Source organism: Lasioglossum baleicum, chromosome 8 (assembly GCF_051020765.1).
Source record: "Lasioglossum baleicum chromosome 8, iyLasBale1, whole genome shotgun sequence".
NCBI classification, from domain to species: Eukaryota; Metazoa; Arthropoda; class Insecta; order Hymenoptera; family Halictidae; genus Lasioglossum; species Lasioglossum baleicum.
The window spans coordinates 17,102,931-17,129,023 of NC_134936.1; the positions used below are offsets into that span (position 1 = coordinate 17,102,931).

Genomic DNA, 26,093 nt, shown 5'->3' on the forward strand with positions numbered 1-26,093 from the left:
ATGTCCGGGTTGCCCGCCCATAGAGCGGGCCCTGACTCTAGATTGACATTGAAATGGCAAAAATCTTTTTGTCGAGTCGCCAAAAATCCTTCTGACAATCATCATTTTAGTCAGATAAAAACCTATTCCAAAAATTTCGTCCAATTCTGACAACGGACGTAAACGGAAAGACAGCCCCGCAACTTACAAATAAGTAAGTGTAAAGACTATCGCTGGTCCAGTAAGCTGAACCCGTCCTGAACCGGTTGACAGAGTAAATAATACGAAAAAAAGAACGGAGTGCCGAGAACGCAGATTCGCGTCACTTAGTAGTAACATTGTTATATGTTGGTGGAACTTGCATTTTTCTACATTGTGATACTTTTACGTACGATCGTAACTATTTGTTGTTCCTATCGTTGACTCCCGCGACACGTGTCCCCCCTCGCCATTGCTCAATAATATCTATATATATATATAAACATATGCACACATATAAGTAGCTTCGTAGACACGAGAGAAATCGCTGGCAGGCGAGAAACAACCGTCCTCCCAAAAACCGCTTAAATTCAATCGTTCCCATTGATCGAAACGCGGGGACGGTTTGCCACGTATTAAGCCGCGTTTCCATGGAAGAAACGCAGATTTCGTAGCACGCTTGTCGCGACAGATCGCCTTTTAACCATCCGCAGCTGCTTGGAAAATTGGCTGTAATTTGAGAGTATATTTTGAACGTTCGCACGCTATTCGGGAAATTGGCACGATTTTATTTTGAGAACTAGAGTAATCGCACGGGAAATTGGCAGGCGTGTATTTCGAGGAGCAATATATTTTTAACCCTTTCGCGATGTTCGGGAATTTAGGGCAATTGCAGTTCTCGAATTAAAAGAAACAGTTAATTTGGTTTACGTATTTCAGTGATAAATATTGCTCTGCTGTCGCGCGCTTAAAACACTGTCTATTGTCTCTCGTAAATCTAAAGTTCTCAGCTGAATAAATTTGAAAGTTCGATTCGTTTTTCGATCGGGAGAGGAAAAGTTCTCCATAAAGGCGAACTGCATCGTTAAAATTCATCGGCGAGACAAGCGTGTTCCGGGACAGTGTTTCTGAACGAATCGGCAGTTTGAACAAGGAAATGAGACCTCGAGCATTCTCCCATCGATTAAATCGACTTTCTATCCGACCTAAAGAAATTCTTGTTGCCCTTTTTCAAAGCGGTGGTTCAAGTGGGAACGCGGCAGAACGCGGTGCCAAAAACCGGCCCCCCCGTCCCGGCCACGTTTCATATCATTAAGTTTTTGTACTCTTTTTTCCTAGTGAATAGGCTTTTGCGTCAGTTTGTTGGTGTGGTAAATAAACTGCATTTCTTTGTGATAACTCGTATTATTTATTTCCCTCTCAACTTGTCCTCAGTTTACACGAGCATAACCGGAACAGCAGAGTGACGTTTCTATTTCTCTTCCAAAAAAACCCCCGTGCTCATTGTATGTTTCAATGTTTCACTGATTAAACAACGATTTTTATTGTACACGTTGTCCCCACGTTGTTGTCACGAATACTGTTTCTGTCACTGACCCGGACTCCTCAACTTTCACCGCAGTATAGCCGCGTACTCGATGAAATGCAATCGAGGAAACGGTGTGTAGTTCAGCGAAGAATGCATCTTTATTTATTGCACTAACAGCATCGAACACGTAGTATCGATCACACGTGACCGAGGATATGTACCGCTTATATTCGGACGCTCCTCAAAAGAAGATAACCTTTTTAATCTTGGACTTGAACTGTTTGAGAAGTTAGAACAATTGGTTTGCTACACGACAAAAATGGTTGGAAAGAATTGCAAACTTTTTTATGTGCGCTTATTTGAAAAATTTACTGAACATATTCTGAAAATTTCATCAAAATCGGTCGACGTTTCAATCACAGCTACAAAGTTTAAAGAATAAAAAAATTGTAAAGTGCAACTTTTATTCTATACAATTCCGACCAACTGCAATTTTTGAAGAAATTTCTTTTCGCAAAGGGTTAAAGAAGTAATCGCTTTTCCGAGGGCGTCCGAATATTAACGGGAGTCACTGCGTCCCGCTCTACACGTCCCTCGTTCGTTGCTCGTTCGACGCGACCCCCGGACGTTCTCTCCCGACGTTTCCAACGGCGGCGACCGTACCCTTCGTTGACAATCTTCGTTGACATCTATCACCCACACCTCATGTTGCACCAGCTCAAGATGCACGCACGCTCACGCCACGAATTTACAGCGCAATCGGCGAGAATTATAGGTCCGAGGAGTCAAGGTAAAAAAGGTATATCTGCTACGAGCGAAAAATGAAATTCACCTCCGAGCGTAGCAGACATTAATCAAGGTGTTTCTCCGTGTCGCGAATAACCGTTCAATCGTCTCGAGAAAACAGGACCTCGGACCGTTCGATTTTCCTTCAAGCTTATACACTCCCGATTATGTTGTTCTCACTCACATCGCTTACGACACTCGCTTGTGGTTTGTTACTCGATGGAGACTCATGCCGTGAAATCTTGCAGTTACGTCATTGGTACAGGAAATGAGAGTGGATTCTTCTGTACGAACATGTTAATCGTCGCTTCATTCATTGCCTCAGCTGTTTACAAGCTATTAAACGAATGCTCTCAGTAATTTCATCTCATCGTCATCGTCGAACTGTTTAGTTAACATCGCGAGATATTGAAACAATTCAGCAGGAGGAACACGCGACGGCGAGACTGGAGAATGTTTTTCGATGGAGCCGTTGTTAATCGCGGAGGAAAGTGTGCGAACGACGTCGGTCGAGGGACAATTTGCATGCGGCAACGTAACAGCATAATTGCCGATCGCGAAACGGCCGGTTCGTGTTCGGCCGTTTACAGCCTCGCGAACGACCATCGGAGCACTTTTCGAGGACGTTTGTACACGACGATCGTTGCACCGTGTACGAATCTGTCGAATCGTCGCGAGACACGAACACGCGCAGACACAACTCGGCGAACAGATCGCAGCCGCGCACCCGAAGCGCAGAGAAAATATTACAGACGGAACTAATGCGACCGCATTGTGCATCATACGTGGAAGCCCCGAGGCGTGCACAGTGAAAGGTTTAAATATAACTCGTTTGTTACTTTAAATATCTGCTGCAGCGCGGATAGTCAGCCGAGCTATATCGGTCTGTGGTCCACTTGACTGGAAACGCGGATGTTATTCCGATACGTTTCACCGTTGAAAAGATCAATTAAACTACGCGCGGCCATCAAAAACGAACCGCGCGAATGCACCGGATTCTTCGGTTCTGTTTCTCTCTTTTTTCCGCCGTGTATTTTTGTTTCTAGTTCGTTCCGTTCGCTCCGCGCTCCTCGATTTGTTTGCTTTTCGATTTCTTTCGTCGGGAATCGCGCGCGAATTTCGTTTCCACGCTTTTCTTTTTTCGGGGCTGTCGCGCGTCTCGGCGATCGACGAGAGAGAGAGACACCGAAATTGTTCGGGGATCCGCGGAGGGAAACCGAGGAATATAGGACGCGGGAACATGGTAGTATTTTTTACCGAGCTTGTCGCGAGGAAAACTTAGCTGCTTTATGCTTCCGCGTCGGAAGTGCATTTTTGCGTGACTGGGAGACGGAATTTCCTGATTAGAGAGTTTTATGATTATGGAAAGCGGTTCCTGACGCTTTCAATGTCGTCGGAGGCTCGTCAATCTCTTCCTCGGAGCCTGACACAAATTTCCCAGACGTAGATCATTCATACTGTTCCGAGCACTTTAAGATGATGGTACATGCTCTTCATCCCGAATAATGTCGCAAAAGAGAAAGGAAAATGTCAAAGTTTATTTCATTTAAGAAGAAAGGCGTAGAATTCATGTCTGTTGGACTTCGTTTAAAGAGTTACTTGCCCCAAAACAGAACGTGCAGGTCTCTCCGAGTAAAAAACGCCGAAAAATTTCGTAATTATCCGGTGGACATGGAAAAGCCGACCTCCAAAGCGTCGAGAACTGAAAGAACCAGTATTAATCATTTCTGGAGGATAGTTTCGACAAGACTGTTGCAAAAAGCATCATTGGAGAGCTGCCATAGGAAAAGTTTCGGTTCGAACGTGCGGCGATGAAGCGTGTGCTCGATAACGCTCGCGCCACTTGTCCATCCGATTAAAAACGTATTGGAAATTCCTTTTATTGCGTTTTATTGCGCGCCGCCAAGCAGAGATCGGACTGGTTCCATCGGGGATTAGAATTCTATTACGAGCATCGAAGTCAGCATTCGGATAAAAGCGTAAATCACAGAAACATGTAAAAATCGGTAGTCACAGTTCAACGATAATGATGAGCCACGTGGCAACATGATAAACAATCGACGCATCGGCTGCAGATTGATATTCGACGAGGTACACGTCACTCGCTACAAATCCGCGGGACACTATGACCGAGTGGCATCGCTCGCATTCATGGAATCACAATTAACGGGAACCGTGTGACGGAAGAACGGGACGTGCTCGCGTTAATGAATGAAACGCGGCCGTGATCATCGGCTTGTTCGTCGCGAAACGAAATCGCTTGCTCGTGGCCACGGGTCTCGCGACACGATTCATATCGCTAGTTACGTCACCCGCTAAACCGTTTCGCTCTTGTGCTACTAAATCGTATGTACGTGTGCGACGATGACACAACTAGATACAATTTCCCTGGATATCGAGCTTCGGAAATCATCCACTATCAAAGTGACAATTTGTTAAGAACATCCTACTAATAAAACACTCAATTGAACGAAGAATATTGCGATAACAGCAGGCTTGTCGTTGCGTCGTCGTCGCGTGATCAAACAGCTTAACCATTAAGCCATGCAATGCCAGGAGAAATTAAACTGTACCCAATCCGACCACTTTAGTCGGTCATCCTCAAGGTGGAGGACCGTTCGCCTCGACTATGGGGAAGGATAACACGAATAACCAAGAGAGTTTCGATGTGTCCTGCGAAGAAGCATCCCTTAACTATCGTTGACACTGAACCTGCCACCACCGGTCAAGATGACTGGTTCCAGATTTTTGAAATAACAAAAATAAGTTCATAAAGAATGGTTGATTTTATTTAGACTTTGTGCGGCCCCTATTCTAATACGTGCTCTACTAAAGCCTAAATAAAATCAGTATTATCATTTTCACAAAGGGAACATGTGCCAATAGCTTTTAAGGCTCGGCAGGTTCAGTGTTAATCGCCGAGCCGTTCCTAATCGATCATTGGCCTCTCCTGTTATCCTTGAACCCTCGAATCCAGAATGCACAGCAGCTTACAGAGTTGTTTCAAGTCCATCGTGAAGGCGTGTCGATGAGAGCAAGGACATCTGAACGAGCCCAACCTTCGTTCGGCATTGTTCCAGGTTCCTGAACAAGAGCAGAAGCCAGGCGGCGATGGTGGCTCGGGAACGGGAGCGGGAACGGGAACGGGAACGAGAGAGGGAGAGGGAGAGGGAACGGGAACGAGAACGGGAACGAGAACGGGAACGCGAACGAGAACGCGAAAGAGAAAGGGAACGAGAACGCGAGAGAGAACGAGAACGAGAACGCGAACGAGACGCGGACACCGAAGTGGAGTCGCCTCTGTCGGCGAGGTCTCGTTACGCCGCGTTGAAGGAAAGAAGGCAACGGCTGGCGAGGTCCAGAAGCTCGCACAACTTCGGCGGCGATGACCTCGACCTCGACGAGGAGCCACCCTCTCCGACGACCCAGTCGCCGAACGCCTATCTGGCGGCCAAGTACGGAGCCGGCTCTGAATTGGCCAGGAGCCGGAGCACACACGCCCTCAAGTCGAGAGAGCCAAGCCCCGAACGCGACAGGCCCGGAACAGAGAAGGACGGAGCGGCCCTGAGCTCCTGGGCCAGGTACCTGAAGAATAAGTACGGGAATCGAACCATCAAGGACAAGGAACCTTCGTCCTCTACCTCGTCGATACCATCGTCCAGGTAAGGCCCTCCCCGGATAGACTCTGAGGCCCAGAGCAAGGCAAACTTTTTGGAATGGGCTAGGAATGGGCTCTTGTCTAAAAAACCCTTGACGAGTCTAATGGTGTATCTAGAAAAAATTGTTGAAGGAAGAATCCTTTTGCAGTAGCAGCGCAACGTCGAGAAGGTTATCCCTCGGGCTACCTCTGAGGCACGTTGCCCAAACATCCTTCGAATCCTCTGATGACGACCAAAAAAACCCGTCAGGCTCCCCCACGTCCCCTACAGCAGCTCCCGTTATACCCGCGGCAGCAGGTTCCTCCACTAGGTAAGTCGAATGCAAAGTACACCATCGTCTTGTAGGAACGACTGACATATTTGTTGGATTTCGACAGCAATGGCCGGAGGAGTCACTACCTGCTGAAGCGACGGCAGCTGTTCAAGTTCGGGATGCGGGGGAGCGAAGCCGGATGCTTTACCTGGCCGAGAGGCCTAGCAGTTGGCCCAGACAACTCCATCGTGGTGGCCGACAGCTCCAACCATCGTGTTCAAGTAATTACGAACCTTTCTATATCCAGCATACGTTTCGAATGAAATTTAGCTTCCGAACAAACTAGAACCATTCCGAAGTGGAGTTTAAATCGATTCTCGCGATGTGGAAGTTTTGGTAATTTACAGTCTCCCTCTCTCTTTATCTTTCTCTCTGGTAATTGGTAGTTTCGAGAACGCATGCTTTGTGATTCAAGAGCATGAAGAATGGAAAGGAAGTTTACTGATTCGTGGTACACACCACCGGTATCGGAATTACAGGTATTTGACTGCAATGGGAACTTCATGAAGGAGTTCGGAACATACGGAAGCGGCGAGGGTGAATTCGATTGCCTCGCCGGGGTGGCCGTGAACAGGATCGGGCAGTATATCATCGCGGATCGATACAATCATAGAATTCAGGTGCTCGATCCGTCCGGCCGATTTCTTAGAGCCTTTGGCTCGCAAGGAACCGCTGACGGCCGGTTCAATTATCCTTGGGGCATCACCACGGACGCTCTTGGATTCATCTATGTGTGCGATAAAGAGAACCATCGCGTACAGGTGAGGATCAACCCCCCAAGATAACTTACCACCTTCTCCAGAAGGATCCAAAATATTCTAGAGGCTTTTGTTCGTGAGTTGGATGCTCATTTTGTGTAGCTACCGATCAGTTGAATGTATTTTTATCATTTTCAACCTCCTGAGCTAGAAAAGTCTCTAGAGATCTCCTTTAGTGATGAGCTTAAAATTGTTACTATGAAGGACAAAGAGCATTTCCCCTGAATTTAGCAAAATATCCAGCAGAGAATGATAATAAGTTACCTACTCCTCAATAAAAGATGTTTTGAAGAGGATCCAAAATATTCTAGAGGCTTTTGTGGTTCGTGAACAGGATGCTCATTTTGTGTAGCTACCGATAAGTTGAATGTATATTTATCATTTCGAAGCTCCTGAGCTATTAGGTTGGAAAGAAAGTTCTTGCGGTTTTTATTATACAATCAAAATAACAAAAACCGTAAGAACTTTCTTTCCGACCTAATAGAAAAGTCTCTAGAGATCTCCCTTAGCAATGTATAGCTTAAAATTCATGCTGTGAAGGGAGGATTTTCCTTAAATTTGACAATCTCCATCAGAGAGTGGTGACAAAGTGGATGGTCTGTGTGGCAGGTATTTCAATCGGACGGCACGTTCGTGGGTAAATTCGGTTCCTGCGGAACCGGACGTGGCCAATTGGAACATCCCCAGTACATCGCGGTGAGCAACACGAACCGCGTGATCGTCAGCGACGGGAACAACCATCGCGTGCAGATATTCGACGTGAACGGCCGCGTGCTGACCTCCTTCGGATCCGAGGGCTCCGACGAGGGTCAGTTCAAGTTCCCAAGGGGCGTCGCTGTCGACGACCAGGGTTACATCGTCGTCGCCGACTCCGGCAACAACAGGATACAGATATTCAGCCCAGAGGGCGCGTTCCTCAAGTCCTTCGGCGGCTGGGGTAGCGGTGACGGTGAATTCAAGGGCCTAGAGGGTGTTGCTGTCACGTCGACCGGTAACATCGTCGTCTGCGACCGCGAGAATTACCGCGTCCAAGTGTTCTAATCTATCTCTATTTTTTTTCTCTCCACTCTATCTCTCCTTCTCTCTTCATCTTCTCTTTCTCTCTTTTTTTCTGACTCTCTCCCTTCTAATCCTCGACCAGGGACTTCGAGCGTTTTCAAGGGGGCTTTTCGAATCGATGCAACACTATGGGGGTTCATTCTAACTGGTTATCCTTCTCGCAACGGCTATCGTTTCATCGATAATGTCTCTCTGTCCAAGTCAACCTCTACTACCCATAATGATTAGCATTTATTACTGAAACATTCACATTGGATTACATTGGCTTTCAGAGGAACTGCATTTTTATTTAATTTCTATCTCCTACAATTCGACAATCTCAGTCATAGTAAAATCGATAAAATTCTGTACACACACGTCGTCAATGATTGAATGAAGAAAAAAAGAATTACTATGCGTACTAGAAGTGGACACCGACGAATGAGTACGTACGAAATCGCGTCTTCGTGGAGATCATCGATGAAATGATAGTCCGAGGGGTTGGTACGGCCGGCTTTCGACTCCGTGTCATTAGAACAAGCAGCGCTATGGTCCGTACAATGATCAGAGGGACTTCCAAGCCGACAAAGCATAGCAATTCTACGGGGAACATAGTAGTTCGACGATGGGTTCACGTTTCAAGAGGGGGGTGAGATTTCTTCGCGTTAACTTGCTTGCTTTCGTTAGTTTCTTAACATAGTTGTTTGTGTTCAAGCTAATATACTTCGCGGGGGAAGCCCTTTGGTACAGACCATCGAAGCTTTTCTTTCTTCTCGGTAGGGGGGGTGAACCAAAAATGGAAAAACAGCAATGAAACAAAAACGTACAAAATTGGAAAACCTGTTTTCGATCCTGACGGACTCCGTTAACGGGATTCCGCTCGATTGTCTATTCCGCTTATCTCGCCGGCCTATCTAAATGCTAATACCTCCCGACAGAGTTATTCGACGAATCGATGATAATGCGAAAACTCGACGCAGAAATCTTGGACGTCGGAGATATTCTACCAAAAAAAATAATAAGAGATTCGTCTTATCGTTTATATCTTTTATTCCCCTGCCTCTGTCTTACCCCCTCCTCTGTCTTTCCTTTATTCGCCAGCCTTCTGTACGCACATGATATCCGCGTAATTTAATTTAATTTATACTCAAAGTGACAACAAAATACAGTTTGTACCGTTTGTATGCTTTAAATAAATTGTTGCGGAAGTATTAAACGACCGTGGGTGGTTCCTACCTGTTCTTCCTGCTGATCGTCGATGAATTCCTGTTGAAAACCACCCCCTGAGGGTTGTTTTACGATTTGAAGTTGATGTTGCTAGAGTAACGACGCATAGGGGTAAGTGAAAAGGTAAGTGAGTCAATAAATATATAATTTATTAAATGCAATGATGAAATGGTGTAACAATAGGGGGGCGGGCGACCGTCGATCATGTTGCGATCGACGTGCAGGGCGGACAAGAGGTAATACGCTGCCCCGCCCGACACCCCCGGATCGGAAATATAGATAAAATATTTTCGTTATTATTTACAATATTAGTTGAACGTTAGTCAATAATAAATAATAAACAGTGGCGTAATCCTTTATTTAATATAATTTAATAATGTAATATATATATATATTACGTTTGCGATAATAAAAATATTACAAGAGATGGAGCCTTTACCATTATTCGTTTCCACTAGAAGTAGCACGAACCTGTATCTTTCTTCCTCTTATTTATTTATCCGTATTCTGTATTCTGTGTTTTACTTATTTTTTCCTTTTTCTGCTCTTTTTTGCATTATATCTCATTATCGCCGGCGTCGTTCGAAAATTCACCGCGAATGCTTTTCTTTCTTTTCTTTAAAAAACGCGATCCCCTTCGGTGTCTCTGGATCGGTACGCGTCTCGCTTCGAGCGTGTTCACTTATTTTAATATTCTTCGGAAAGTAATTGTTGTAAATTTGTGTTATTAACGGAGTGCCGAGGGGAATCGCGAGGCTCCGTGAATTTTCGAACGGGATTACGTGTCGGCTGGGATGCAGATGTCGAAACAGCTGTCGAAACCATCAACCTTCCGGGATTAGTCGAATGGGATCCAACAAATGAATTAATATCGGCGTTACGATTCCTCGATAATTATTACACGTGTAGAAAAACCGTTCTCACCTGGGCGTCATCGAGAACGCCGGATTTTTTTTATTTATCACAACGGAAGTACGCGACATGCTTGGACGTTGTTGTGGTTGGTGTTTCTTTTGTTGTTGTTGTTTTCTTTGTTTGTTGGTAGGTGGTGGAGAAGATGGTGTTTTTGTGTGTTTTCTTTTTTATTATACCGAGTAAAATTACGGAGCGTTGATACACCTCGATTAGACTAGAAATATGTTTTATGTAACGCACGGGCCAGGCAGGCAGCAAGCAGGTACAAAGTGACCGTCTTAATCAAGGAACAGTAAGTAGAAGATGAGCTAGGCACCGATATCCGATCGTTTCGACCTTTTCGACATCGTGATACAAAGGTCCTACAGGATGTCTCGCTGTACATCAACACGACACGATGAGACAAGATTACTTTCCCATTCGTTCTCTCGCTGAAATTATCCTTTCAATTTTTTTCATCGGATCTTCAGAAATTTGTTACATCTTTGATTTTATGGCGAGAAAGCTGACAAGCTTCTCTTGGGACGATTGATGCGTGGTCTGATGAGAATTGCGAATTTTTTTTTCTACAGCCAATTGATGTAATATATTTATAAGTCATGTTGATTCATAACGAGACACCTTACACGCGTACATATCTCGTGCGATTTTCATTTCTGGAGACTGGACAATTGGAAATATTCGAATCTACAGCGCGAATCAATCATTCCCAATTAGAAGAGAAGTTTCGTTTAATAGTTCCACTATAACCTACTGATTCGTCTCTGCATCTAGAAAGTTAGTTTGAAAAGTGGCATGACATTATTTAGTTTATTTTATGTTATTTTTACTTGTTTTTTCTTCATTATATCTCATTCTGTATCTCGAGTTTTGTTTAATTAAGTAGTAATAAAGTTATAATTAATTATTTTGTTTAATTAATTAAAGTGGCAGCAGTTAGGCCATGCGGCTCCTATCATCTAGTCGTCTTTGACTCTTGGCTTTCTTACGTAGATTTAAAAATTTCTTTACTTATTAAACTTTTTTTTTTTTGTTTGTTTGTTATATTTTGAGAATAATTTGTATTAAGTGACTTTTAAAGTTTAATGTTTATTTTTTTTTTCCTCGAAGCGCCTACCCTAGCGATGTCTTTATTTATTTTTTTTTTTTCGTTATTCATTATTTGGTAAGTAAGTAATTATTTTTTAGCATTTTCTCTCTTTTCCCGCTCTTCCTTTTTTCCCGTTCTCGCACGCTCGATAGGTTTAAGTATCTTTCTTGGTATTTTCTTTTGGTGTACGTGATAGTAATGCGATTCTCACTAGAGTAATAGTAATTAATAGGGTCGGTGGGGGTGGTGGGAGGAGGGGGGAAGTGGTGTGTGGAAAAAGGTGTGAAATATTTTCTCGCGGCGTCGACTTTTCCGTTCGGGAACATTTTCGCGGCCGAGACAAAATTACTCTGTGCGCGAATCTCTCGATATCTCTCCACCGTCTTCGAAATTTTATGTTTCTCCGTGAGCCGCTCGATTCGATTGTTCTCGTTCTCGATTCTAGTTTTTGAAAACCGTCCCCCCGGAAAAGCTCGACGATACCGTCGTGTTAGCGATCGGACCGCTGCCACGGAAGGGTCTCGAATAAAAATCGGTTTTTCGTTATTTTAGTATTTTCGGCGTGTGTCGTACGACCCTGGAAACGAATTTCAGTGTCTTTCCCCTATCCTTAAATCGTTCTGTCATCCCTATCACCGCGAGGGTTCGTATTACAATTTTTTCGTTTTTATTTCCCCTGGTTTAAAATTCGAAAGAGTTGATTGCCACGCTCGAAATCGCACAAGCCCGACAGACTAAAAATACTCACAGAGGTGAGAGAGTCTCACTTCTTCTATCGCACCTGAAAATTTTGCGATAGCTCTCTTCGTTCGACCTCCCTCTCTAACTTCGATATCGATTCTCCATTTCTGTTTTCTTCCCCTCCATCGTTCTATCGATCGGCTTGTGTGTCTATGTCTTTTTTTTCTTTTGAAACTCCCGTTCCGCGTTCGAACGTACTATACTCGCTAGCCCTCGTTTAATAGTTCCTTAAATATGTAATAAGCAAAAATATGAATATAATAATAGTTTTGTGTATATAATAATAATTATTACTTTACTCGTCTCGTTTTCCCTTTCCCTCTCTTTTTATGTATCGATAGGATCGGTGATTAATCAATTAATTTAATTAATTAACAATGATTTCTTTTAAAAGAGTTGTAAGAATCTCTTATCTCTCGTCTCTCGCTCTCTCAAATTTTTCTCGCCCGTTCTCGCAGTCCCTCCCTCTCCCTCTCTCACTTTCTTATACTTCCTCTCTCCTTATTCTTATTTTCTTCTCTTTTTAATTTCCGGTTTGTCGTTCGCGCGTTTGTCTTATCCCCGCGCGTCGTCTCTCTTTGTCGTCGTTCGCTTTATCAACTAATAATTCTTTAAGCTTAGTGGCATGAAAATGCTCGTTGGAATTGACTCGTGTGTACAGTAAATCTTATACAATCTTTTCCTCCTTCTCCTTCCTTCCTTCTCTCGTTACGCGCGCGCTCGCTCCGCACATGAATTACCTCGCTAATTCGAAAACGCCTCGTGTGTAACGTGTGTATACGTGTGTCTCTATGTGTACGTGTCAGAGAATGCGTGTGTACAGGTTTGTCTCGAAACGCCGGAGGATCGGGATCGATCGATCCCCGTGTGGTAAAACGCAGAACCTCGAAGATCCTCCCGACAGATCCGACGGCGTGAACGATCGAATTTGTTTTTCCCCCGTTTTGCAATTTTGTGACCCGAACCGAAACAACCACAGGAACCAAAAAAAAGAGAAGACGAGAAAATTTGTCTGTCTGTCTGTTCTTCACCGTCCACCATTGGCGGACGCGTCGAGACGTTAATAAACTTTTGTTGTTTCTCCTTTCTTTTTTTCTGTTGAACGAACGCAGCACAGCTCTCGTCCGCACTCCGTGAGTTGTGTTCTAGTATTCTTTCGTTTTTCTGTTTGTTTGTTTGTTTATCTATTTATTCATTTATTCTCTGAGAAACGTTTCTGCTTCGTTCAGCGGTGTCGTTCAGCGGAAATACTTTCTTGGATCACCATTTAAATTTATCACAATAGATTTTTGTCCTCGAAATCGATTACGGAAACGCGTCTGTCCAACCGTGCGAAACCACGGTGAAACATTCCTCGTTTCGTACGTTTTTCTTTTTTTTTTTTTTGTTTCGTTCCGCCCTCGCAATAAATATTCGCCATAAATCACGCGCGTTCTCCGTTTTAAACCACTACTTCTCTCACGTCTCTTTCATTATTTTTTGTTATTTTCTCTTTTCTCGCGCTTCTTCGCACGTGTTTCGCACCTCTCCTCCTCTCTGTTCTCTTTTTTCCGCCCGCTTTTCGTATCATTTGTCTCCTGTTTTATCTAAAGAATCCTCTTTTAAAAAAATCCCCTACTGGAGAGAGAAACGGTAGGTAGGTTTGTAACAATGTAATCGACTATGCTTATACCCTAAAAAATTGTAACGCTACGAAGTTGATTATACTGTGACTTTAAGCACAGCCCGTGGATGAAGCGCCCCACCTCCCCGCTCGCAGACGGAGACAGGGCCTCTTTAATTTCTTTTGTTATTTAAATAATCTTCTTTATCTCTCGCGTTCTCATAAAACTCGCCTCCTCGCTCCTTTCTTTCCTCCTCACCCTTCTTTTCTTTTTCCTCTAGCAGCCTCTGTTTCTTTTATCTTCACGCGTTCACTCTCTTTCTCTCCCTTTCACGCCCACTCATTCACGCTTTCTCACACTCTCATCTCTCGTCCCTCTCTCGCTCTCGTTCTCTCTCTCTCTCTTTCTCTCTCTAGATCCCAGGTATACATCGAAAAAATAAGGTGCTCCGTATTCGTCGACCTGTATTGCCATTCTCGCTATAAGCGGCGAAGAAGAAAAGCAATGTCGACACGGATCTGCCGGCTTCGTTGGCTCTTGTACAAAACGAGCGTATCGCCGTCGCGTTCGCGATCCCGAACGAAATTAGAGAACCGGGGAGATGTAGAACTTCGCGCGAAACCGAACGCAATAGAAGTGGAACGAAAACGCTGACGCGTGTCGCGGTCCATCAAATACTTTGGATTATTGCGTTCCGAGAGAAACCGACCTCGATTTTCATCCTGAAACGCGAAAGAGACGCTCTGCTCTTAGGATCGAGCGAGGCTAACGATTAACCGATCATAAATATTCAATCAAAGTCCTAAAACGTGCCAACTAGACTGCGGATCTTTCTGCAAAAATAAAAATCCCGAGTCGAAGCTCTGAAAGGTCTTTAAAGATTTCAATAAATTCTTTCAAATCTCACCTGTACGGAAAAATCCGCAGTCTAGTCGCAGTTTCTCGAACATTGAAACGGTCTCCGGTGGGTGAAGCTGTGAGGAACAGTGATCGTGTGAAGTTTTCGCGCAGACCACCTACCTTGCAGCCCTGAAACGTTGTCGCCGGAAAGAAATGCATAGAAAGTCGGATGGGTACGAGAGAGAGAGAGAGACGTTGATTCGTCGGACAAAGGTGTGAGAGCAGGTGGACAGAGCTAGATCGAAGAGGCAGGTACGAGTTGTAGAACCGAGTGGTTTTAGGGGGTCGTGTGTGTGTCGGAGGATCGCTCTGGATTGGATGTATACAAGTATCCCCGGGATCGTGGGTTAATACGTGAAAGCCCATGGCGTCGCTACGTCGATTCCTCCTTCTCCTCCTCCTCGAAATAGAGAGAGAGAGAGAGAGAGAGAGAAAGAGCAAGAGAGAGAGAGAGCCATATGTCCCCCACACCAGGTGACCCCGATCAATGCGGATGGTTTCTCTAGGCTCTCTATTGTTTCGCCTCGGTAAGCTCATCGGCATTCTGCGTGGTCGTCGACAGTCGACAGTCGATTAAGTGACCTCTGGGTTGGCGGCTACTAGGCTGGCCCCTGGGCTAGATGAGGGCGAGCTTTGGGGGACAGCAACCCCCCGTAAAATGGCCGCTGGCTGCCTCCCGTTCCCGTTTGCGGCGGCCCTGGCGTTCTGCAGCCTATAGTCCCAGAAACGTACACACGTTCATGTAGATCCGATTCGACCGAGCGCACAGCTAGTGGCGAGAGTTGTGCATTACATGACACTGAATGACCAAGCACTCTGAGGAACACGTCAACTACGAAACAAACGAGCGCATCTAAAGTCGACTGGCTCCGCGATCGATCCTTTGCTCGAGAACCTTTTTGTGTTTTATACGATTCAACAGACTTTTCTTTTTTGATTGCGATTTGTGATTGATTTCCAGATGGTAGTAATTTTGATATACTCGAGGAGATACGGTTGCTGTGTGCATGTTACCGGGTTACAGTGTAGAATGTACACACTTACTCGGATGCTTTAGTCGAAGCTACTGATTAATCGAGACCGAGAGACGGAGCTCGTTTTAGGGCTAATCCAGACTAGAGGGCTACGATCGGAGAAGGATTCTGTTAGTCCAACGGTAGATTAATGGACTTCTACGGCGCCCTTCGAGGGCTCGTCAATAGGGTTGCCAGATCTTCTATATTTGAACTTGATCTCGTATATCATATTTGAATAAAACATCATCTTTGTTTGAATAAAAGTGTTTAAAATGTGCTGTGTACCTCTTTTAGTTGAACTCCTATATTTTGAGCCTTTCTCATATAATATATACATAATTGCAGTTTTCTCTACTTTTTCTATATTTGGATACAACGTTTCTGGCAACCCTACTCGTCAACCCTGGACAGACTGTAGATCGGACCTCTGAGATTCGTTTTTTTAATCGGACTGCGGAGGTTTATGCAAAATTGTGACTCCGATCGAACGTTGTATTGGAAATGTACAAAATTGTTCAATCTGTTAACACATCACCGACCGGTGTTCATGGCTGAACACTTTTTAATGGAACAATAACCTCATCTAATACTTTCATTTAAGATTGTAATGTAAAAGGCAATTTCTATGATTTCTTTTGATATAGCACGATGATTGAAAATCCTATTAACAGGCTTTTGCTAGGTAAAATGTTAATGGAACCTTCAACAGCAACAACAATTTTCTTCGTGATCTAAAAAATCACCCTCAATAACGTCATCTGATACTTTCATTTAAGATTGTAATGTAAAAGGCAATTTCTATGATTTCTTTTGATACAGCATGATTATTGAAAATCCTATTAACAGGCTTTCGGTAGGTGAAGTGTTAACAGTACATTGCTTGTACGACATTTACGAAAATCTTCGGTCTAGACAAGCTATTTTATGACGAAGATTTTTATCGATCAATTTATAGAAGCAAGAATGTTCTAATTCCAATAGTTTCAAGATTGCATAAACGCGAATAAGATTCGAGGCTCGCAGTCTTTCAAGGGTTAACATTTGAAGTCGACAGCTACATCCGAGACATTAGACCGACACATTAGATCTCCCGTGTACATGTGTATGCCATTAATCTAGCGTGCGTACACTTTGACCAGCGAAGCTAATATATACATAAATATCACCAGCATAAGGTAGCACACATAGGCGAGTATCCGCGCTCTTGTCTTGTCGTGGTAACACGCACACAGAACACCAAGTATAGTGTGTAGATCTATACAACACCAGTCGAGCAAAGTGAGAATCGAGGGAGCTGATGTATCTCATACGTCTTTCTATGACAAGCTCCGTATATGAACACAGTTGCATGGACTTGGTACTCGGTATAACACGGTCAGTAACATCGAGAACAGGGAAACAACAAAGCACCGATTACATTCCGTAATAAAACACAGAGTTAGCTAATCGGAGATCATGGTACTTTTTCGTCTGTTCGTATTATCTCGAATCCCGGTTTAATGATCGAATTGGTGTCTCTACTAGCATTTCTCGAAATTATCTGTTCTAGATTCTTTTTTGTTTTTGGTGTCGTGAAAACAGGGTGCACTGATCGTCCTGGTGAAAAGCGGGACAGCAAAGATATCCTCCGTAGGATAAACAGATCAATTTTTCGATTTCTTTTTTCTTTTCATTTTTTTTTTTTTTTGTTGAGTTTAATTGTATACGAGAATGGGGGGGATATAAACGAGCAGTGTTTGCCGCGCGACAATCGCCCTACTTGTTTGTACGTTACTTACCGGTCGTGAATCGTCCCACGACAAGCTGCATTAGTACACACAGAAGAGGGAGACTTTAGAACTTTTAGATGTCTTTCGTTACGATAAGCCTTTCGTGTGCTAACAAGAAGTACTACATAACTAATAATGCGTGCACACCGTTGCAACAGGAAATGCAATTAGGTGCACCCGGCCGGATACTAACTTGATTTTCGACTGTCGCATGAACTGCTGGATCTTCCTTGCTGCCTGATGGGCGGCTTGCTGGTGTACAGCTTGCTGTCGGGAGCTCGCCGAACCGGGCCGGGACCGATAATTACGGTAGTTGCTTTGTATCACCAGAGCAGCCTTCGTGGCTTGTCTACGGAAACACCACAAAGTGGAAACAGACCGTGAAATAAAACCACCGTGGCAAGGCGCGTGGCGATCATGCTGTCTAAGCGTATACCCACCTCCCACGCACCACCCGATCACTCCCTAATTAACCACACTCGCCCCCACAAATTTCCTAAAACCACGGTGCTACAATTGTGCGAATTCGGTATTTCCCAAGCAGTTAAAAACCTTGAAAACCCGATTACATATTAAATATTGCCTGGTACTGCCTCTCGGCCCCAGATATTAATTAATAAACTGCGCATCTTTATGCATTTATAGCAAAATTGAATGTTACTTCTTCCCTTAACGATTTTAATAGGGGAGCAATCATATATTCACCTCTTCAATTTTAATTTTGCAACAATTTTAAATTTCATCTACTCAAAGAAGCTCAAAATTGTTGGAAAATTTTAAAAATTGAAGATGCCAACACACATGACTTCTAATCTATTAAAATTATTAAGGAAAGAAGTAACATTCAATTTAGTTTCTATTTCTTGCAATTGATGCAAAATAAAAAATGTTCGCATTAATTGCAATTGCATAAAATCCGCCGTTTATTAATTATCACGGAGCGGAGGTCGTAAATTAAGGAGCACGTGCGGGCACCGTCGAAAAAAATCGAAGTCCCGACCCTCGTGGAAGATTCCAAATGAGGTGCACAGACATTAATTATGCAGCCCTCAAAGCCGAGCAACCTTCCACCAACAATTCTCCAAACAACGTGTAATTCAGGAGTTATTCGAGTGTGCGTGTCGGCCAATTCACCCTGTACACGTATTGCAGAGAGGGGGGGGGTGGTACCAGCGAAAGAAGAAGCGGTTTGGATTAGGAGAGCGGAGGAGGTTTAAGCTTTCATCTCAAACAGAAGTCGTATTAATTTAATGCCAGGCTAATTTTGTATTCGGGACGTCGGCTCGGGACGCCCGGGCTAAGGAACTTCCCTCCGAAAGTTTTCGAATTATTTACGATGCCAATTAAAAGTTCGCCCAACCCCCGAGGTCCCGGACGGGTTGGGAATGAACTTCAGTCCGATTCCACTGAATCGTTAAATTGGCCCTGTCCTCCGTCTTTTATTAATTGCCGCTTATTAAAACGAAACCGTTGCGGAATACTGACGCGAATCTCGCGATACCACCCCCTCGTCCTGGAAATTAGGCGATTTCGAAAGTTTCCCTGTCGGCTAGAACGATATTCGCTTGAGACTCGTGCTTACATGTGTATGTACAATTTTTATCGTGCAATTTTCACTACCGAGGCTTTCACCAATGTTTCCCAAATTGCAGCTAGCTTCATCGGGAGTCCGAAGACATGCTGACATTGTGCACAGTACTCAAACGAAGCTAGTGCTGGGCAAAATAGTAATTAAAATAGCAAATAGTAAATAGTTTATTTTATTTTTCATGCGAATAAACTATTGTATTTATAAGAAAAAATTTTGAGATACTATTTAAAAATAGTATTTTATTTGAAAAACATTGAAAATAGTGAGAGACTTAGTTTGTAGGATTGTATAAAATAGTATTTCAAATAGTAAATAATAACTAGACTGCGGATTTTATGCATTTATGACAAAACGAGTACGTGTAATTCAAAACATTAAAAGGATTAGAAGAGTTTAACAGTGTCGAAATACTATTTTGACAATATCAAAATTACAAACGAACAAAATCAATTTTTACTTAGCTCCTGTAGATTCCAATTAATGTATAAAAATTTTATTTTGCATACCGATCCGCAGTCTAATAAAGTTATACTTGTCTGATCTGTTGTTGAAATATTAGAAATACAACATTAAGATATTTTATATGTATCTGGATATCAAAATAAAAATATTTTATTTACCGAAATTTTTCGTTCTGTTTAAAGTAGTATTTTAAAAATTTTTTTCTCGAAATTTTGCCCAGGTCTGTTGCAGTGTCTCACCAGTGAAAATTGCACTCTCACTCGACTATTAACCTACTTGTGTTTGAATCCTGTTTTTACAGGGCAGTGTGACTGATTTGCAGGATGATCGGGGACGAACACGAACGAACGTAGCAAAGACAGAACGGCCGCGTAAAGCTAGAAACGGATTACCTATAATAAGCGTACTGTTTATGTCGACGATAATATTGCTGGATGAGAACGGCGGCGTGTCTCTCTGCTTCCTCCTGCCTCTGTCGTCCCTTGTAATTTCTGTAGGCTTTCTGGATCATGCGTGCCGCGTGGTAAAGCTCCCTTTGCTCGCAATCGGACAACGTCAGCCTGCTCAGATCCGCCTCGCTACCGTCACCGGACCCGTTACCGCCACCGGTCATCGACCCGCAGATACCAGACCCGATCACGTTACCGAACTTCCGGTCCCCGCCGTAGTACTGACCGTTGCGACCATTGCTACCGTCCAGCTGCAATTGCAGTTGCAGGAACTCGCAAAAATCGGCGGTGGTAGGCGGCGGGGACGGCGAGTCCGCTGTTAAGCAGCTGCTCGACGGACTCGACGGACTTGCATCCGCGTCAGCGTCCGACACCGATGCCGCACCACCGCTGCACTCGCGGTAAGAGTCGAACAGCTCCCCAGAGTCCAGCGGCTGCAACAGGAAAAATGCATTCGAGCGTCAGCAGTCGGTAAAGAACGCATTAATAGGAGAGAGAATCATTTCCAGGATTCCGAGGGTGCGATATGCGCCTTCTGATTTCTCGATAATGCAAAGATGGGGTTTTTTAGTTATCAAAAGCGCTAGCTAAAAGATTGCTAGATCGCAATCGCCCCCAAATTTCCTATTTTTACGTTTACAAGGCGTAATTTGCATTACTCGGCAGCATGCGCCTTCTCATTTCTCAATAATGCAAATACGGAGTTTTTCAGTAATCAAAAGCGCTAGATAAATGACCAATCTAGGCCGCAGTGTTACAAGGCGTAATTTGCATTATTCTTGTTGGTAAACGTAGTGATAGAACTTTTGAGAGCGATCGCGGCCTAGATTGATTTTTTATCTAGCGCTTTTGACTACTGAAAAATCGCATGTTCGCATTATAAAGAAATGAGAAGGCGCATCCGACACCCTTAGAATCCTGGAAACAAAAATCTACCCCCTTAACACTTTATCTACCTATTATCAGGCTTTAGGATAACTGTGCTGTACCAAATGGAAGCTTGAAAATCTTCTTGTACACAATAATCCCGAAGGAAATTATTGGATTATGCTATTGAGGGCGAGCTATTGGTTTATGATTAAAATTACTGTTGCTATTAAAGGATTCTTTTAAAAAATCCTCAGCCATGGAACATTGACTTTCAGCACTTATGGAATAACCACCGTTAGATAATGTGTTAAGAGAGTTGAAAAATTGTTAAATTAGTTGAGAACGAAATGAGCAGCTCACCATTTGTTCCATCAGAGCGTCCTCGAGTGGCGACAAGGGCGGTGCCGGGGGAGGCGGCGAGGAAGAAGACGGAGAATCACCTTCCCCTCTCTTGATCCTTTCCGGCAGCGCAGCTATAATTTGCTCAGCCAATGTCAGCACCCTCGCGTCTTCCTCCCCTATAAAAAGGAATCACCACCCTAGCCAAAACTCGAAAAAGGTGTGACGGGACCGGCGAAAATCACATCGATCACAACACCGAGGTATGTTTGGTTATTTTTCTTTTTGTTTTGTTTTTTTTAGTTCTGACTAATCTCTCATTAGATTGTTCATTGAATCGTTCGAGCCGTATGGAACGTATGCTTTTTGGTATTTTTTTTTTTTGTTTGTCTACGATGAAATTCGAAACGTGTGACGCCGAGGAGTTAGTTTCGTACTTTCTAGCTCATTCTTAGAGATCGACTAGAGATATATTCATTCGATTGTTCAGCTCGACACTGTTCGGGTGAACCGAACCGATCGAACGTGTTCACGTTTGTCCGGAAAAAGTGCGCTTTTGCGTCCACAATTCACGGATCGTCCGCTTTATTTTTTGTTAACGTATCGTCGGAGACGGCGTTTGTCGTTTCCGAGGGACTCCGGCTTTTCCGCCGACAGACGGCTAAGAAAGTGTTTTTTATTCGTTTGATTTTGTTTTGTTTTTTTTTTTTTGTTTTCGGTTAGACGGTTACACAGCAATCATCCAACACCAGCGGTTACGAAGGCCAAGCAACACCAATACTGCTTTTAAGCTGCAAGAGTTCAGAGGAGTTAGAGGAGACACAGCGAGAGAGAGAGCCTGGACCGTCCTGGTCGTCTCGTAACGCACAGACAGAGAGACAGTGAAACAGAAACAAAAGGAACGTTTTCGTTCGTTGTGTATTTGCGTCTGGGTCCGTTTCTTTTTTTCGTTTTACTGTATTTTCCGTGTGTCCGTGTATGTAGATATATACATATAGTATATTTATATATGCGTATGCGTGTTGTGCATCGAAAAGAAAAGAGAAACAACAAAAGAAACAGAGAAAGACAGAGACAGTACAGAACAGAGAGACATCGAGACAGAGAGAGGGAGAGAGAGAGAAAGAACAGAGTTTTAGGGACGCAGTTTTAGCTAGGAAAGACTACGGATCACAGCCCGGAGGCGCAGTACTGTTTTATCTAGGCCGATGGATATCTATAAAGTGTAATTAGTTAGAGAACACACAGATTACACAGAATAGTTACAGATAGACAGGCAGACAGACAGACAAATAGAAGGGGAAACGAGGAAGGTACGGACCTACAGTCTCCTGAGGAGTCGGAGCGCTCTCCATTCCCTGCTCGCTGAGGGCTAATGACGAGTCATCCTCTTGCAACAACTCCATGTTGTCCAGCAGCGGGGAGCCACCTGTGTTTTATCGATAAACCCCTTAATACTACACGTCTCTCCTCGATTAAGATCGGTTCACGCTCGCTTTGCAACCTTGTAACTCTAAATTGCTTACAGGGGGGAGGGCGGGGGGCTATGGGGATAGACTATGTCTCTTAATTAAGGTGGAATTAAGGTGGTCGCGCTTTTTACGGGGGTAATGGGGCTGTGGTCAGTTAGTACTTTGCTGGAGAACAATTCAAACGAGGGGTTATATATAGAGAGGTAGAGACTCTGTGAGTAAATTGTGTGTGGTGAATGTGCGTGTTCAGATTTTTACGGAAGAGGGCAGTATAATATTAAACGAGACTAACACAACGCCAGATCGAGACCGCTGTCTTGAGATGGCCTCCTAGGACTAGGGCTGGCCGGCCGCAAGAATAGCCTCTCGTCTTGCCGCCTCGCTTCGAGCCGATTCAATTCTTCCGCGATCGCCGTGTGCCCGTTCTCCGCCGCCAACTCCGTCGCCGTTCTGTTCTGGCAATCGCGGACACGAAGCGCCATCGCGTTCCATCTGCACAGACAGGCAAATCTCCCTCGTACTTGTTTCAAGATAAATAGGGGACCTACTTGATCTTCAACCCTTTGACGGCACCGTGACTACGCTATTTATCTTTGATTCAATTCCTACACTTGCAGACAACTTGTGTAATTGCGTACATGATCAAATATTAGTGTACAGGGTGGACCACGAATCGTGACCAGCAGGGATCACTCTGTAAAATGTTTTCAAGGCGAATTCGGTAAGTATGATAAAATAAAAAATTCCAAAAATTGCTTTCTAATTTCTTTTCACTAAAAATTTGCTGTAAACGCGTGAAAGCTCGTCTGAAACCGTGCTAAATGTGATAAAAACATTTTCGATCGGATTGTTAATGGCACCCGAGTGGTTCACCCTGTATATCTTCCATTTTTCCAGCACTGAAGACTTTGATGCACGACCTAGTTCTCAGAGCAATATATTCTTTAATGTTTAAAGAAGATCTTCGTCCGCAAAGGGTTGAAACAAGCTGGACAGGTTACGCACCTATAAAGTATCCTGGCAGTATCCGCGTGTCCCGCCGCACAGGCCCAAGCAAGCGGCGTGAGACCGGCGCTGTCCTGCCTCAGAGCATCAACTTCAGCATCTAATACGCTACTAGGATTTTCCGCTCTCCAGTGGAGGAGTGCGCAGGCTAACCTGGAGTAGCCCAACCCGGCGGCCAAATGCAACAGAGTAGTGCCACCGGATTGTAACGGTTCCGCTCCGGCTCGCCACGGACGGACAACAGCATCCTATAAAATCACAAATCCATAAGAATCTCCACAATTAATATAACGACGGCATTCAAAGTAGAATATTCAAAGGACACCGACCTGACAATACGCGACAAGTCGCTCTTCCAGATGAGCTGCAGGGGATGGTGGACCAGGTCCTTGCAAACGAGACTCGACGTCCGCTAGACGATCCAGCAAAGCTCTCTCCGGACTTGGTTCAGTCGTTGGCGCTCTTCGGTACTCGAAGGCGACGCTGTCGGAGACAACGTAGCCGTAGCAGGCTACCTGAAGAGACGCTATTCCAGGAGCGTGAGCAGGACAACGACAGCGCAACACACCTGGCTGCACCAGACAAGCCTCGACCGGCTCGGTGTCGAACAACACCGAGTACGACTGCGAATTACTTCCTCCGGTCCAGGGACCTGCCACCAATACCTGCAAACAGACACACAATCTTGTTATCTCCGCTTGTGCGCCTTCGCATTTCTCCGTAATGCAACGATGGGCTTTTCAGTAGCGAAAAGCGGCGGATAAAAGATCAATCTTGGCCGCGATCGCTCTCAGAAGTCCTATTTTACCACGTTTTTATTAGCTCGCTTTCTTGTCTGTCTGTTTGTCTGTTTGTCCACCCCGCGCGTGACGTAGTACGTCATCGCGTTCAGCGTCCCTACTCCACTACGCGTTCCCACTCTGACTCATCCCCACTACATTGGGGAGTGCGATGAGCTCATCCCAATGTTGACCGATTTCGATGAAATTTTCAGTCTGCATATAAGTTACCGAAATCTATAAAACGCATTTTTTCAATTATCGTTACAGGCCCAGATCGAAAAGTTGACAAAACATCATTTCTAAAAATTTTGTATAATTCCTACCAATTGCAATGGGAATAAATTTTTGTTTACTTATGCTCTAGCGAACTAGCCGGTCTAACATCTTAAAAAAGTTCAAGTCCTTTGGACCAATTTCTAGAAAGTTATGCGATTTTTAAGGGTGTCTACTTATTATTGCCGCTGACTGTGCATGCGCAGCTGTATGCTTCTGAATAATGTAAATTACGCTGTCGAATAATATAAATTACGCCTCGTAAACGTAAAAATAGGACTTTGGATGGCGATTGCGGCCTAGATTGATCTTTTATCTAGTGTTTTTGACTTCTGATAAACCGCATCTTTATCGAGAAATGAGAAGGCGCATCCCGCACCCTCGCAATCCTAGAAACGAGTCCACCCCTTTAACCTTGCTCCAGAGCATTGCTGAAGGTTCATACCTTGACACCACCCTCGGTGTAACTCCACTCCGGACTATACTCTGCGATATGGACGGTTGTACCCGGATGACATCCCACGTCGTTGTCGGAGCCACCCCTCTCCTCAGCCTTGGTCTGCTCGGCCTCGAAGTCGTGAAGCTCCGGCAGGTCTCCGAACAGGTCGAACGCGTCCAGATTGACCAGCAGGTCGTCCGACGAGTCGATGAAGTCCATCGGATTGATCATGCTGTTGTCCGCCGGGGAAGGGGACGGTGACGGCGGCACCATGTTCGCGGACAACGTTCGTTGGATGTCCTCCTGATTTAGCTCCAAGGTTTCAGCGAAATCGGTGACCTCGGTACCGGCGCCACCAATAGGCAACGTTTGCACCGCGGTGCGATCCATGCTCTCCTGCGCGTCGATCTCCTGTTTGATCTGTTGCTCCCTTTCGACGCTTGTCTGCTGCACGATCTGCTGTTCCGTGACCTGTTGCATCTCCACTTGTTGGCTCTGTTGCTGCTGTTGTTGCTGTTGCTGCTGCTGTTGTTGCTGTTGCTGCTGCTGTTGCTGTTGTTGCTGTTGTTGTTGCTGCTGCTGTTGCTGCTGCTGGTGGTGGTACGGTTGGCTGTTCAGAATTAGAAGACCGCCACCGCCTTGGATTTGTTGCAAACTTAACACTAAAGGAGCCGGCTGCTGGCTTTGGGCCGCGTGGTAATGTCTCGAGTATACGCGCGGCGCCGGCGACGCTGTCGTCGATGATTGCTGACCTCCGGTTGTCGAAGTTACCTGCCGAATCGAGAAAATCGTCAGACACGTGCCTCCCTTCGCGTCCCTAAGCGCGAGTTAGAATGATACTCGTTCCCGATGGAGAAACTAACTTCTGAGTGTGCTTTGCACGAAGTTACAGGACCATGTTTTGGTCATGACTAGATTGCGGATCTTTATGTATTTATAGGAAGATTGAGTGGACGAAATCGAAAATTGTTGGAGAATTTCCTCCACTATGAAAAGCATTGAAGTTTCTATTTCTTGCAATCGATGCAGACAGGTTTTATTTCGCATAAAGATCCGGAGTCGTGATTCAGAGATTCCTGAATTTTGTGTGGGGACAGTGCGAGCATAAT

General features: G+C 44.5%; 2 protein-coding genes across 12 annotated transcripts in view; one reads left to right on the top strand and one right to left on the bottom strand.

Moving 5' to 3' along the window:
- Positions 1-9,256, top strand: part of Tn (tripartite motif containing protein thin) — a 65,471-nt gene extending 56,215 nt beyond the window's left edge. For 4 of the 7 annotated variants that reach the window (XM_076429211.1, XM_076429214.1, XM_076429212.1 and 1 more), the window contains one exon: positions 5,353-5,661. In XM_076429211.1, coding sequence (XP_076285326.1) covers positions 5,353-5,661 — 309 coding nt within the window. Of the gene's footprint in view, positions 1-5,352; positions 5,935-6,079; positions 6,242-6,308; positions 6,466-6,723; positions 7,006-7,611 lie in introns of those variants that run through there. The other 3 variants (XM_076429215.1, XM_076429218.1, XM_076429217.1) reach the window with 1 other exon arrangement.
- A 143-nt stretch (positions 9,257-9,399) lies between these two features.
- The window catches only part of Camta (Calmodulin-binding transcription activator), a 69,077-nt gene continuing 52,383 nt past the window's right edge, over positions 9,400-26,093 (bottom strand). For 2 of the 5 annotated variants that reach the window (XM_076429219.1, XM_076429223.1), the window contains 9 exons: positions 24,991-25,755; positions 23,820-24,155; positions 23,491-23,738; positions 22,778-22,977; positions 22,335-22,442; positions 21,035-21,192; positions 19,748-20,238; positions 17,496-17,651; positions 9,400-15,229 (listed from right to left, as the gene is read on the bottom strand). In XM_076429219.1, the coding sequence (XP_076285334.1) occupies positions 15,091-15,229; positions 17,496-17,651; positions 19,748-20,238; positions 21,035-21,192; positions 22,335-22,442; positions 22,778-22,977; positions 23,491-23,738; positions 23,820-24,155; positions 24,991-25,755 (2,601 nt within the window). In that variant the 3' untranslated portion in view covers positions 9,400-15,090. Of the gene's footprint in view, positions 15,230-17,311; positions 17,337-17,495; positions 17,652-19,747; positions 20,239-21,034; positions 21,193-22,334; positions 22,443-22,777; positions 22,978-23,490; positions 23,739-23,819; positions 24,156-24,990; positions 25,756-26,093 lie in introns of all 5 variants that reach the window. The other 3 variants (XM_076429221.1, XM_076429220.1, XM_076429222.1) reach the window with 3 other exon arrangements.